This window comes from Coffea eugenioides, chromosome 4 (assembly GCF_003713205.1).
Source record: "Coffea eugenioides isolate CCC68of chromosome 4, Ceug_1.0, whole genome shotgun sequence".
Classification (NCBI taxonomy): Eukaryota; Viridiplantae; Streptophyta; class Magnoliopsida; order Gentianales; family Rubiaceae; genus Coffea; species Coffea eugenioides.
The window spans coordinates 12,773,566-12,787,335 of record NC_040038.1 but is presented as its reverse complement, the minus strand read 5'-3'; the positions used below and the strand labels follow the sequence as shown (position 1 = coordinate 12,787,335).

Below are 13,770 nucleotides of genomic sequence, written 5' to 3'. Positions count from 1 at the left end.
CAGATATTGGTGGCGCAACCATTCTGCAATAAATGCCTATTCTGGAAAGCTGTAGGGCTCAAAACTACCCATTTGTCCTCTTAAATGCATGTTGCATCAATGAACGCAGGCAAGAAGTTCTTGTATAATGGACCATTCTTCTTTTGGGAAAAGTTTTGTATAATGGACCTTTACAAACAATTGTGGGAATTTATCATATCATATGCAATTGCAAGGAATTAGAAACAAAATATTCTTTACACTAGTTAATCCAGATGCTTAATGCATAAGCACTTGTTAGATGATATGACTAAATGCAGAAATGCACATTTGGCTTGAAAATCTAAACCCACTCATGCAAAAAAAAAAAAAGTTACATAATCCATAATGTAATATTCTAATTCATTAAGTCCCAATTGTATAAACATCAGTGCTAGTCAAATAACTGGACCAAACATTGCTTACATAGCCAAAGAGTACATGATAGGTTGTTAAAATTGCTATTCGGATCGTAGGATCGTACAATCCCGATCCGAATCGTACAATCCTACGATCCAAAAAGTCAAAATCGATCCAGATCGCAAATCGCAAATTTCTTGAATCTGAATAGGATCGGTAAGATCGTGTAGAATCGTACGATCTTACGATTCTATTTCGATCCCACAAATTTTTGAATTTGTGAAATACAAGGCTCATTTTGTAAGTAAATGAAAACATTTGGAGTAGGCTTGTAATTTATCAAAGAATTGCAGGCTTTAGTTGCAATGTTTTAACAAATTTTGCTTCAAAGTCAAAAAGTTCCGTCAAAAAGCTTCGGGTCTTCTTCATCTTCTCCTCAAGCAGACCTTTGTCGTTTCTCTTCTCCTCTCCGCTGCCCAAATCAAATCCCAACCATCAAACCACCTCAAGCTTCGGCTACAGCTCTTACCAAGAACCCACAAGACAAATCGCTGCGGCTTCTACCAAGAACCCACAAGCGACAGCTGACAGCTTCAAGGCTTCAAGCTTTAAAGCTTCAAGCTCCAGCAGCCATTGCTTCGGTAAGAATATCAAGCTACGAAATCCTCTGTTGCCGCCGGATTTTGGCCGTTTCAAGCTTCAAAGTTTGAAGCTCCAGCACCCGTTCTTCTCCAATTTTCGTGCTACCAGCCTGCCACCACACTGAAGCTCAAGCACCAGCACTTCAATTAAAGTCACATGTGAGTCTGGTTATTTTCTTGCTTGAAATTTGATACGTGTGGAGATGGTGATTGATAAAGTTGTGATTTGTATTTGGTTTTCTTGGTATTTGAACATATATTGCCTTTGATTGAATTGAGTTGAAGGGAATTATTGACGGGTCCATTAGGATTTGTGAAAATTTGGTTTTCTTGCTTGAAAATTATTGACGGTTCTGAAGCACCAGCACTTTGTCTTAGGATTTGTGCTCTCAGAATCATTAACGGGTCCATTAGGTACACTCTTTTTTGCCTTCTCCATAGGAAGCTCTGATAATCGAGACTCTGCTACCATATAAATCTTCCCATTGAACTTGTTGAAGAAATCAGAATTAGGAGTATTATTATTTTATAGTAATGAATTAATGATTAGAGACTAAATCAGAATTCAGAAGACATTACTAGATAGAGAAGCGTACTTACCAAAAAACTTAAACACAAGGGATCGGGTAATTGCAATTCTCCTTATAAGAGAATAGAACAACCTACAATCTCTCTTATCATAACTATTCGTTGAATGTAATGAATGATCCTTAACTTAACTAGCTAAATGCAAATATTTTTCTCTCGGACTTGAAGAAAATTTGGATGTTTCTTTGCTAAGCCGTTTGCTAATGATGTGACCTTGCACACACAAATCCAACCTTTTGTTTAGATGTCAAGAGAAAAAGTCTCTTTTACTGGAAAACTAACCTGGAAAAATATTTAAAATATCAGCCCATATAATATTAACAAAAATTTCAGCAAATTAATGATACAAATCAGAGGTAAACTAACCTGGAATGAACAGAAATTTCACTGCAAAACCTTTTCTATTTTCGGACCAAAGCTGAAAATTAGAAAAAAAAAATTACTGATCAGTATATATGTTCGTGGTGCAAAAAAATAAAGAAAAAAAGAATGGCAAGAAATGTATTTACTAGGATGCAAAGGAACAAAAGGCACCAAACCACTTGCGAGGATTCTCCACTTTCCAAACAAAGCTGAAAATACCAAAAAAAAAAAACACTAATTGTGTAGCATTCGTGTCTGCTATGCGAAGAGGAAAAAGGCAAAGATGAGTTATTTTGATAGACTATATGTAAAATTCATCTGAGAATTTATGGCATATTCAACCTTAAAATAGACTTGACAGGCTAGTTAATGGCATACGACAATGCCAATAATAAAAGTCTGTAACTTCAGTCACATCCAAATGAATGACAGAATATTCCACACCAAATAATGCAATTGAACACCGACACTTTTCTCATGTTGCATTATGCTGGGTAATTTGCAAAAGGTGAAGTATGGATGTATGATTTTACGTGATCCATTTCTTACACAAAATATGATTCATTCAATAGTCAAAATTTGACTCAGCACAAGAAAAGCTACCCAAGAGTCCACAAAATTAGGTTAAACAACGTCAACAGCTCTCAACACACAAGACTTTTTCAATCAGGAAATTAACATTGGAACCACAACCATAACACATGTTAAGTTAAGATGACAGCCAAAGCAAAGAGTACTACGGCAGAAAATTTAATTGCAATACGGCCTTAAATTCCACGTTACAAAAAGAAATAGAACAAACGTTTTTCTTTTTTGAGAAATAGAACAAATTTGAATTAAAATATTAGATTTAATTTTTAAAAAGTATTCAAAATAGATCGCAAATTTATCTCCCGGATTGCCAATAAAAGAAAACCAAAACCTCAGTATCACAGGGTAAGAACAAAAAATAAAGCAGGATTTAAGAAGAAGCAGTAGCATAAGAATACGTAAAGCTATTCAACTAAGTATCTACTAATTAATCCCTAATCAAGATTGTAATACATACAGAGAAGGAAAATTACCATAGATTTCAGCTGAAGTGAGAAATCAGTGTGCAGAAAAAACCCAATTGGAAGAAAACGGTAGGGTTTCAGTGGCGGTTCAGGCAGGGCGGAGTTGATGATTGATGGCCAATAGAGATGAAGAAACCTTGAAGATTACGAATTAGGGCAAAGAATTTGGGGGAAAGGTCTGGAAAATTAAGGGCATGTTTGGTATTAGTGTTTTTCTGTTTTTTCCAAAGCAATTTCTATGTACCTCGCTCTATTAGTTTCTGCTTACACTAGGACAAAATATGAACCTACGTGTTCTCACTTATCACTCTACAAAATCTCAGAAATAAGAAAAAGGGTAAATTACACTAACCCCCTTATAGTTTTGATAAAATCACAAACCTCCCTTCTTGATTTTGAAATAGTAGGGATTTTCATTTTATAAAGTGATAAGTGAGAACACGTAGGTTCATATTTTGTCCAAGTGTAAGCAGAAACTAACAGAGCGAGGTACATAGAAATTGCTTTGGAAAAAACAGAAAAATGCTAATACCAAACATGCCCTTAATTTTCCAAACCTTTCCCCCAAATTCTTTACCCTAATTCGTAATCTTCAAGACTTCTTCATGCCTATCGGCCATCAATCATCAACTCCGCCCTGCCTGAACTGCCATTGGAACCCTACCGTTTTCTTCCAATTGGGTCTTTTCTGCACACTGATTTCTCACTTCAGCTGAAATCTATGGTAATTTTCCTTCTCTGTGTGTATTACAATCTTGATTAGGGATTAATTAGTAGATACTTAGTTGAATAGCTTTACATATTCTTATGCTACTGCTGCTTCTTAAATCCAGCTTTATTTTTTGTTCTTGCCTGTGATACTGAGGTTTTGGTTTTCTTTTATTGGCGATCTGGGAGCTGAATTTGCAATCTATTTTGAATGCCTTTTAAAAATTAAATCTAATATTGTAATTCAAATTTGTTCTATTTCTCAAAAAAGAAAAACGTTTATTCTATTTCTTTTTGTAATGTGGAATTTAAGGCCGTATTGCAATTAAATTTTCTGCCGTAGTACTCTTTGCTTTGGCTGTCATCTTAACTTAAAACGTGTTATGGTTGTGGTTCCAATGTTAATTTCCTGATTGAAAAAGTCTTGTGTGTTGAGAGCTGTTGACGTTGTTTAACCTAATTTTGTGGACTCTTGGGTAGCTTTTCTTGTGCTGAGTCAAATTTTGACTATTGAATGAATCATGTTTTGTGTAAGAAATGGATCACGTAAAATCATACATCCATACTTCACCTTTTGCAAATTACCCAGCATAATGCAACATGAGAAAAGTGTCGGTGTTCTATTGCATTATTTGGTGTGGAATATTCTGTCATTCATTTGGATGTGACTGAAGTTACAGACTTTTATTATTGGCATTGTCGTATGCCATTAACTAGTCTGTCAAGTCTATTTTAAGGTTGAATATGCCACAAATTCTCAGATTAATTTTACATATAGTCTATCAAAATAACTCATCTTTGCCTTTTTCCTTTTCGCATAGCAGACACAAATGCTACACAATTAGTGTTTTTTTTTTTTGATATTTTCACTTTGTTTGGAAAGTGGAGAATCCTCGCAAGTGGTTTGGTGCCTTATGTTCCTTTGCATCCTGGTAAATACATTTCTTGCCATTCTTTTTTTCTTTATTTTTTTGCACCACGGACATATATGCTGATTAGTAATTTTTTTTTTTCTAATTTTCAGCTTTGGTCCGAAAATAGAAAAGGTTTTGCAGTGAAATTTCTGTTCATTCCAGGTTAGTTTACCTTTGATTTGTATCATTAATTTGCTGAAATTTTTGTTAATATTATATGGGCTGAAATTTTAAATATTTTAATATTAGTGTTATGTGCCTATATGTTTGGCTATTTACTCTTATGATAAGTTTTTGCTTATGCTTCTTAAGAAGATATAGCCGCGCTTTACTGGTTTCATGTGGTATTTTAAGGCATCGAATTATTAATAAAGTATATTTTAAAAAACATTCTTATTGGCCAAAAAATTAGTGATTTTCCCCCCCAATTTATGCTTGGCCTTCCGATTTACCTTCTATGTACACTATCTCATCTCCCAACCATGCAATTCTTTTTTTCCCAGAAAAAGGAGAGAATCAAAGAGGGGAAAGCACTATACATCTCCCCTCCCCACCCCTATTTGCCTTCCTAGCCAAAAACACAAAGAAAAACTCACAGTTTCACATCAATTTTCTGCCATTTGATGAATTTATTGTTGAGTTTTTCTAGCCTTTTTTTTCCCAAATTGACCTCCTAGCAGAAATGTTTGCTTTTTTTATTATTGATTGTTTTGTAAGTTTGAAAGAATCAAGAAGAAGCACAGCAAAGTAAACATCCAGTGTTTAAGATGTGTGATCATCTCTTACAATTGTAGCATGCTTTGTGTTTGATGATTTGCTTCTAAAGGTAGCTTTACCACTACAATGGTTTAGTTTTCTGAAAATTTACGTGTCCCATTGTTATGGAGTATTAGATGATTTGAGAGATGTTCTTTAGCTTACTGTTTGGTCCTAATAAAAAATGATTTTACTTTTGCCTTTGTGTTTGTATGCTGAATTATCCTTTAATGTCTTGCAATGGCTCGAACTATCTTTAAATTCCATTGGAAACAATACTTTGATAGACCTAGAAACATTAATATCATCGATTGTTTTTGACTTTTACTGCATTGTAATGTTAGTGACTATCATAGTTAGGACCAAAAACCATTTAAAGAGTATTTCCCCAGCTTCTACTATCTTGGTTCTAATTTTCCACATGTTTTGGGGCTCAACAAGTAGAATCTGCACTCAAATCATGGTTTGTTTGTTACAATTTGGTTTCTGCTTAAATTTTGGTTTTAGGAACTGGTTATGCACTGATTAATTTCTGGCACGGATAAGCACTTTTGAGTTCCATACCTTGGTTCATTGAAAGGGGATTGTTCAATGGACGGTCCTAACTGACAAGTTTTCTAGATCAAAGACCGAATGCCTCTTTTGTGCATCTTTTCCATTTAAATAGAAAAACTCTGTACCTTCTCTCCTCCGTCAGAATATCTACCTCCCTAATGTATTAATTACATATATGCTAATATACATCTAATATAGTAGACCATAATCAGCTCTCCTTGATTAGTGCAATTAGTAGACTAGATCCCATAAGCAGCTGTTCTTGTCTCTAGCAGATCAGATCTCATAATCAGTTGCTGCCCATGACTTCCATAAGCAGCTGTTCTTGACTTTTACTTTTGCTAGCAGGCTGTCCTTGACTTCCATAAGCAGCTGTTCTTGACTTTTGCATTTAGTAGACCAGATCCCAACTACTGCCCTTGATATCCCCCCTCAAATTGATGCTGGTGGATCAAAAAGCATCAATTTGTCAACCAGAAAATTGTGTCTATGACGGGAGAGAGCTTTAGTAAATATATCAGCAGTTTGGAGATCAGTGGTAATATGAGGAAGAGAAATAACATGATCATCATATGCTTCACGGATAGAGTGACAATCAACTTCAATATGTTTTGTACGCTCATGGAATACAGGATTAGCAGCAATGTGAATAGCGCTAGTATTATCGGCATGAAGGGGAGTAGGTGCAAGTTGGGGAAACCCAAGCTCACCTAAGAGGCCTCGAAGCCAAATGATCTCAGAACATCCAGAGGACATAGCACGATACTCTGACTCAGTAGAGGATTTAGACACCCTATCTTGCTTTTTGCTTTTCCAAGAAATAAGAGAATTTCCAAGAAACATGCACCAACCAGTAATTGATCGTCTAGTATCTGAACACCCTGCCCAGTCAGCGTCGCTATAGGCTACCAAATGAATAGGAGAATTTTTGGAGAAGAAAAGACCACGAGAGGAAGTGCCTAGTAAATAGCGAATAATGCGACGAACAGCAGCTAGATGGAGATGCCTAGGCGTCTGCATAAATTGACTAACTTGTTGAACAGCAAATGAAATATCAGGCCGAGTAATAGTTAAATAGTTAAGACTTCCCACCAATTGCCGATAGAGAGAGGGATCTGAGAGAAAATCACCCTCATCACGGCGATATTTAACATTTACTTCCAAGGGAGTATCAACAGACCGACCATCTTGAAGACCTGCCAAAGCAATTAATTCCTGGATGTATTTATGTTGATGTAAGAAAATACCAGCTGAGGTAGAGTGCACTTCTAGGCCCAAAAAATATTGTAGAGGACCTAAATCTTTCATATGAAAAGAACGTTGAAGATGCTCTTGAAGTTGAGAGATTAATGCAGAGTCATTTCCTGTGATAACAATATCATCAACATAAACCAGAAGTAAAACCAGTCCCTTATCAGTCTTGCGAAGAAACAAAGAGGAGTCATACTGGCTCTGAACAAATGAGAAGCTAATAAGGGTAGAACGGAACTTATCAAACCAAGCCCGTGGAGCTTGTTTTAAGCCATAGAGTGAACGTTTTAGCTTACAAACATCAGAAGAAGATGTAAAAAATAACCCTGACGGTGGAGTCATATAAATATCTTCTTGAAGATCGCCATGTAAAAAGGCATTCTTTACATCCATCTGTCGCAATGACCAGCCTGTAGAAGCAGCAATAGCTAGAACAAGTCTAACTGTTGTCATCTTTGCCACAGGAGCAAAGGTCTCCTCATAATGTACTCCATACTTTTGCCGATTACCAAGAGCTACTAATCGTGCCTTATACCTTTCAAGTGAGCCATCAGATCTCAATTTAACAGAAAATACCCATTTACAACCAATGGGTTTAACACCATCGGGACAAGGAACAAGATCCCAAGTATGATTCTCCTGAAGAGCTTGAAGTTCCTCATTCATAGCTTTCACCCAACATGCTTGTTTAGCTGCCTGTAAATAGGATGTAGGAACTGTAGTGTCAGTTATAGTGGCAGAAAAACCATACCGATCAGGCGGACGACTAAGACGTAGGGACCTTCGAAGAGTGGTTGGAGCAAGGACTGGATTAGTGTCAAGAAGAGGTTGTGATGAAGAAGCCTGTCGTCTCTGATAAACAATCCCAGGTTTAAATCGATCAACTGGTGGAGCAATATCATCAAAGTTAGGAAGAACAACACCTTCAGACGAGGAACCATGGTATGGAAAGTAGTGCTCATTTTCAAAGAAAATCACATTTCTAGAAATGTGTAGATGATTAGCAATAGCATCATAACACAAAAATCCTTTATGAGTTGTACTATAACCCATGAAAGCACATTTTACAGATTGAGCTGTAAGTTTGTGACGCTCATGAGGAGGTAAGTGAACAAAGCAAACACATCCGAATGTGTGTAGATTGCCATAATCAGGATGTACACCAAAAAGACGATAATAAGGAGAATCAAAATTCAATTGTTGAGAAGGTAGACGATTGATTAAATAAACTGCAGTGGATAAAGCTTCCACCCAAAATTTAGATGGAACCGAAGACTGCAAAAGTAAGGTTCGTACCATATCCAACAAATGGCGATGCTTACGTTCAGCCACCCCATTCTGTTGAGGGGTATAAGGACATGATCGTTGAGATAAAATACCTCTCTGTTGCAAAAATGCTTGAAAGGCATGTGACATATATTCCCCGCCATTGTCAGAGCGTAAAACTTTAATGCAAGTAGAAAATTGTGTTTCTACATAAGCTACAAATTTCTTAAAAACAGCAAATACTTCAGCTTTAGTACGCAAAAAATATACCCATGTGAAACGACTATAGTCATCAATGAATGTCACAAAATATTTATATTGTGCATGTGAAACAACAGGAGTAATACCCCAAACATCACTATGAATGATCTCAAAACTTGTATTAGCATGACCACCATGACTAGGAAAAGGTAATATTTTACTTTTCCCTAGTCTACAAGTAGAACAATCAAAAGACAATTTATGATTAAAACACTGATCCTTGCTCCCCAGAAAATCATGCTTTATTAAATGAGATAAAATGACATTATTTGGATGACCCAATCGTTGATGCCATACTTCAACTTTATTGTCAACAACCATAGAAGCCAAAGACAAACTACTTGGAACTGAAAATTGCAAAGGAAATAGTCTGCCCACTTTAGGCCCCTTCGCGATCACCTTCCCCGACACCTGGTCCTGCACAAGACAACCATCACGAGAGAACCGTACATCACAGTTATTATCCACCATCTGACCAACAGAAATCAAACTAGTAGACAACCCTGGAGAGACAAATACATGACGAAAAGAAGGTCCAATATCACCAATGGCTGTAATTGGAAGATTACTGCCGTTAGCAATCTGAATATTTTGTGTACCAGTATATTGCCGTAGATTATGTAGTGATGCAGATGAACCAGTCATATGATTTGATGCTCCAGAATCAACTAACCAAGGAGTAGAAACAATTTTACCTTGACCTTGAAGTCCAAGAGTAGAAAATGCTGAAAGAATCATTTGTTGAACCATTTCTGGAGTAAGTGTTGTGGCTGTGGATGTAGAACCAATAGTGTTAGAGTCTTGGACAGCACCTTGAAAGGCTTGGACTCTTCGATTCTCAGGGCGTGTAGGACAGTCCTTGATAATGTGTCCAGTTTGCTTACAATAATTGCAAAATTTCTTTCCACAATTGCGTGCAATATGCCCAAGTTCCTTGCAACTATAGCACTGTACTTGTCCCTTTCCGCGATTCTTCCCTTGAGCAGCATAGGCAATATTGACAACTTCAGATATCTCCTTTGATGTACCTATGATAGTTTGTGTAGCCATTCTCTGTTCTTCTCGCAACAAGTCACCAAGACATACGTCTAAAGAAGGAACTGGGTTTCTATTTAACAATCCAGCTCTAATCGCCTCAAATTCAGGCCTCAGTTTCATTAGAAACTGGTCACGCTTACTATCTTCGTGAACCGCTTGAATACCGGCTAAGGCTTCGCTTGGTACCTTAGAATAGATTATACCAGAGTATTCACTCCATAAATTAAGAAATCCAGAATAATACTGCTCAATAGAGAGATTACCTTGGCTACATGTACTAATTTCCAATTCAAGCTGAAATCTTCTTGCTGTATTATCTTGATGATATACACGCTTCAAATGATCCCACATCTCCTTTGCTGTATTAAAGGAGCGTAAATTGTTCACCATATGAGCTTCAATAGATGCTAGAATCCAAGAAATAATTCTAGCATCCTTTGCCTCCCATTGACTAATTTCCTTTCCATCTCTAGGTGCTGTAGAAGACCCGTCAATATGACTCCAAAGCTCTTTGCCTTTTAGAAACATCCTAAATTGAAATTCCCATGCCGCATAATTTTTTCCAGTGAACTTGATGGACAAAGATTCCGTATGTATTTTTCCCAAAGAGTTTTCCATAGACATTCTTTCAAAAAAAAACAAAGATCTGAATTACAAGAAAAGCTGCCAACCACAATATGATTGACCCAAAAGGATATCTTGAAACCAAATGATTGATCAAAATAATCAACCCAAGAAGGATAACAACTCAGAAAGTTTGGAAAGGCTGAGAAATTCAAATAACTGGCTCTGATACCATGACAAGTTTTCTAGATCAAAGACCGAATGCCTCTTTTGTGCATCTTTTCCATTTAAATAGAAAAACTCTGTACCTTCTCTCCTCCGTCAGAATATCTACCTCCCTAATGTATTAATTACATATATGCTAATATACATCTAATATAGTAGACCATAATCAGCTCTCCTTGATTAGTGCAATTAGTAGACTAGATCCCATAAGCAGCTGTTCTTGTCTTTTGCTAGCAGATCAGATCTCATAATCAGTTGCTGCCCATGACTTCCATAAGCAGCTGTTCTTGACTTTTACTTTTGCTAGCAGGCTGTCCTTGACTTCCATAAGCAGCTGTTCTTGACTTTTGCATTTAGTAGACCAGATCCCAACTACTGCCCTTGATACTAACTTGGGGGGGACAAAGATTTTTAACATACCTCAGTCTTCAATTATTTTGCAGCTTCCTTGTTATATTAGTTTCTCTGGTTTTGCACATGGACATGGACATTGCTTTAATTACTCTACTGCTATAATAGTTTGCACATGGACATGGTTTCTCAACATGACGACAATTAATATTCCATGTTCTATTAATTTTAAAAATGGGAGTTATGGGGAATTTTTCAATATTTTCTACACAACAAATTGGGCATTGCACAGCCAGAAAATTTCTAGTTTTTAAAAAAATGACCAATCCAAACGCGGAAGGTGGCTCATGATTTTGGGATACGAGAAATGCCCATTCTGATGATGGGGGAGCTAACTCTAATTTTCAAAACTACAGGGAAGCACTTCTGAGAATGTCATATTTTAAAGGGGTTCAGTGTAATTAACCCATCGCGAAGTTTTGGCGGAGCAAGAGACCCACCAAATTGCCACCTTCCGAACATTCCACTGCTAGGGTTCTGCTGCTGTTGATGCGACGGTCCTTCTGATCAGGTGAACGATTTCCAGTACGCTGGTCCTCAATTAGGACTATTAGTTTCATTGATTGATCGAAGTATGCATTCCAAACTGACTAAAAATGCAATCTTTGAAGCTGACAACTCACTTGAAGTCTCGCTTAGAGAAGCTTTTCAGCTTCTGGAGCCCCAACTCAGACCCTTTTCCTTTAAAACTTCCAACTCAAGAAGAGTACTTCAACCTGAACAAAGCAATTCTTTGTGGAATTTTATGTGAACCCCAAATGGCTAGAGTCCACATGAAGCACTTGCATGCTATTGTCACTGATGGCTACACTTATTTTATATCCATGCTTATCAAGATTGTTAATGAGTTGTATGCCAAACTCGTTGATTCGGTGAAAACTCAGTTGATTTGGGTGACGCGTGAAATGGTGAATGTGTTGGGAGTAGGATTTGATGGTTTATTGGTGGCCCTTTTGAGGCAAATTGTTGGTGGTGACTTTAGCGGAGGAAATTTGTGGTTGTGTTTTGAGATGGTTAGTCTCTTTAGGGACAAATGAGATCGTTTGTTGGAGGATAGACCTCTAGTTTTGACCAGTGCTTTATATGTGTTTCTTCGTTTATTGGCTGATCATTGTAGGTTGCCAAATGACTCAAAAGTTGAAACCTTGAAGAGGTTTGAAATTGATTTTTACATTAGGATGTTAAGGGAGAAATTTGGTTTGTGTTTGAAGATTGGAAGAGATCTTGTTCGGATTTTACAGGACTTGGTTCATGTACCTGAGTTTCGCTCACTTTGGAAAGACTTGTTATTGAACCCTAGTGTGTTTCAGAATGCTGCATTTTTAGATATCTCACAGCTCTACCTTTCAAGGACTTCCAGTAGGTATTTTCTGCTGCGGATAACTCCTGAGATGGAGAACCAGTTGAGGTTCTTGCTAATGCATGTTAAATTGGGAAATCAAAAGAGGTACCAAGTTTGGTTTGCAAAGAAGTTTCTTGGTGTCCCCAAGATGGAGACTCTTCTAACTGACATTGTTAGGTTTATTTGCTGCGGACATCATCCACCTAATGAGATTATCCAGTCAGACATCATCCCTAGGTGGGCTGTCATAGGCTGGTTGCTAAAATCTTCCCAAAGGAATTATGTCGAAGCAAATGTTAAGCTTGCCTTATTCTATGATTGGCTTTTCTTTGATGAGAAGGTAGATAATATAATGAACATTGAGCCTGGGATATTGCTAATGATACATTCCATTCCTAGTTATGTTGACATAACTCATGCTCTTCTAGAATTTCTCTTGATGCTGGTGGAAAACTATGACATTGGAAGAAAAGATGTAATTGTCAAAGGGGTATCTTCAGCTTTCACTTTTCTTGTTCGAAAAGGTGTGGTTCGATCTCTTGATGCTTTGACTTGTTCTGATGTGATCTCTCCTTTTCTCAAGCAATTGATCGAAAAAATCTTGACATGTTAGCGAGCCTTTCTGGGAGGGCAGTTGCCAGTCTTCCTCTTAAACCAATTTCTGCCCCTTCTTAACTGAGTTTGTTCTTATCACCACCTTTATGGATAGTCTGAGGCTCAAGACGTGCTTTTAAGATGCATTTAGTGATGATGGTGGTGATGTTTTTGTTTCATCTTTATGTGAAGAAGATGGAGGGTTGAGCCTGTCAGAAGTGGTTGGTCATGCTTCACAGGTAAAGATCTTGAAACGCTAATTGAAGTTCATAAATAAGGATTCCCATTTTGAGCCTGTTAGCTGGTCTTGGCATTTGCTGTAACTTTGTAGAATTTTGTTACTGCAGTGTTCAAAGCTTTTTGAGCCTATTGTCCCATGGTGATAGTTCATGCGTCTTCTTAGGACAGTTTATGGACCATCTGTGTCTGCTTTTTTATTTTTGTGTTCCCCTTTCCAAAAGCGTGACTGTTCTTTTTACTCTATCCTCAGTGGTGCTTTTCAACAATAAATGCCCCTTGCTTTTATTTTAACTAAAATAACCACTGTTTTCTTCTTTTTAAATTTTTGAAGTTCTTTTTGTCCTTCCTCTGGTATGTAACTAGTTCCCCCTGAACCCCCCAACCCCCGCGGCCCCCAAAAGAGATCTTGCAAATTCTTTTTCTTGCTTTATGTTTCATTTTGTGTATACCTTTTCGAATGCCTTTGTAAGTTTGAATATGTTCCTATTTCATGTTTCAATTGCAAGGCGAACAAATTGGAATAGGATTATCCAAACTATCGCCATGGAATTGAAGAAGTCAAGTGACATTCTCTTTGAAGGTAATTCATTTTGATTAATGTCTTGTATTCTGTTAGATTA

General features: G+C 37.1%; 1 protein-coding gene across 1 annotated transcript; it reads left to right on the top strand.

The window, feature by feature from the left end:
- Window positions 1-864: 864 nt before the first annotated feature.
- LOC113768327 (integrator complex subunit 3-like) lies at window positions 865-13,381 on the top strand. The gene is given in 4 exon segments (XM_027312635.1): window positions 865-1,178; window positions 4,758-4,809; window positions 11,331-11,646; window positions 11,648-13,381. Coding segments are annotated over 2 exon segments (1,380 nt in total). The 5' UTR covers window positions 865-1,178; window positions 4,758-4,809; window positions 11,331-11,548; the 3' UTR covers window positions 12,930-13,381.
- The last annotated feature ends 389 nt before the right edge of the window (window positions 13,382-13,770 follow it).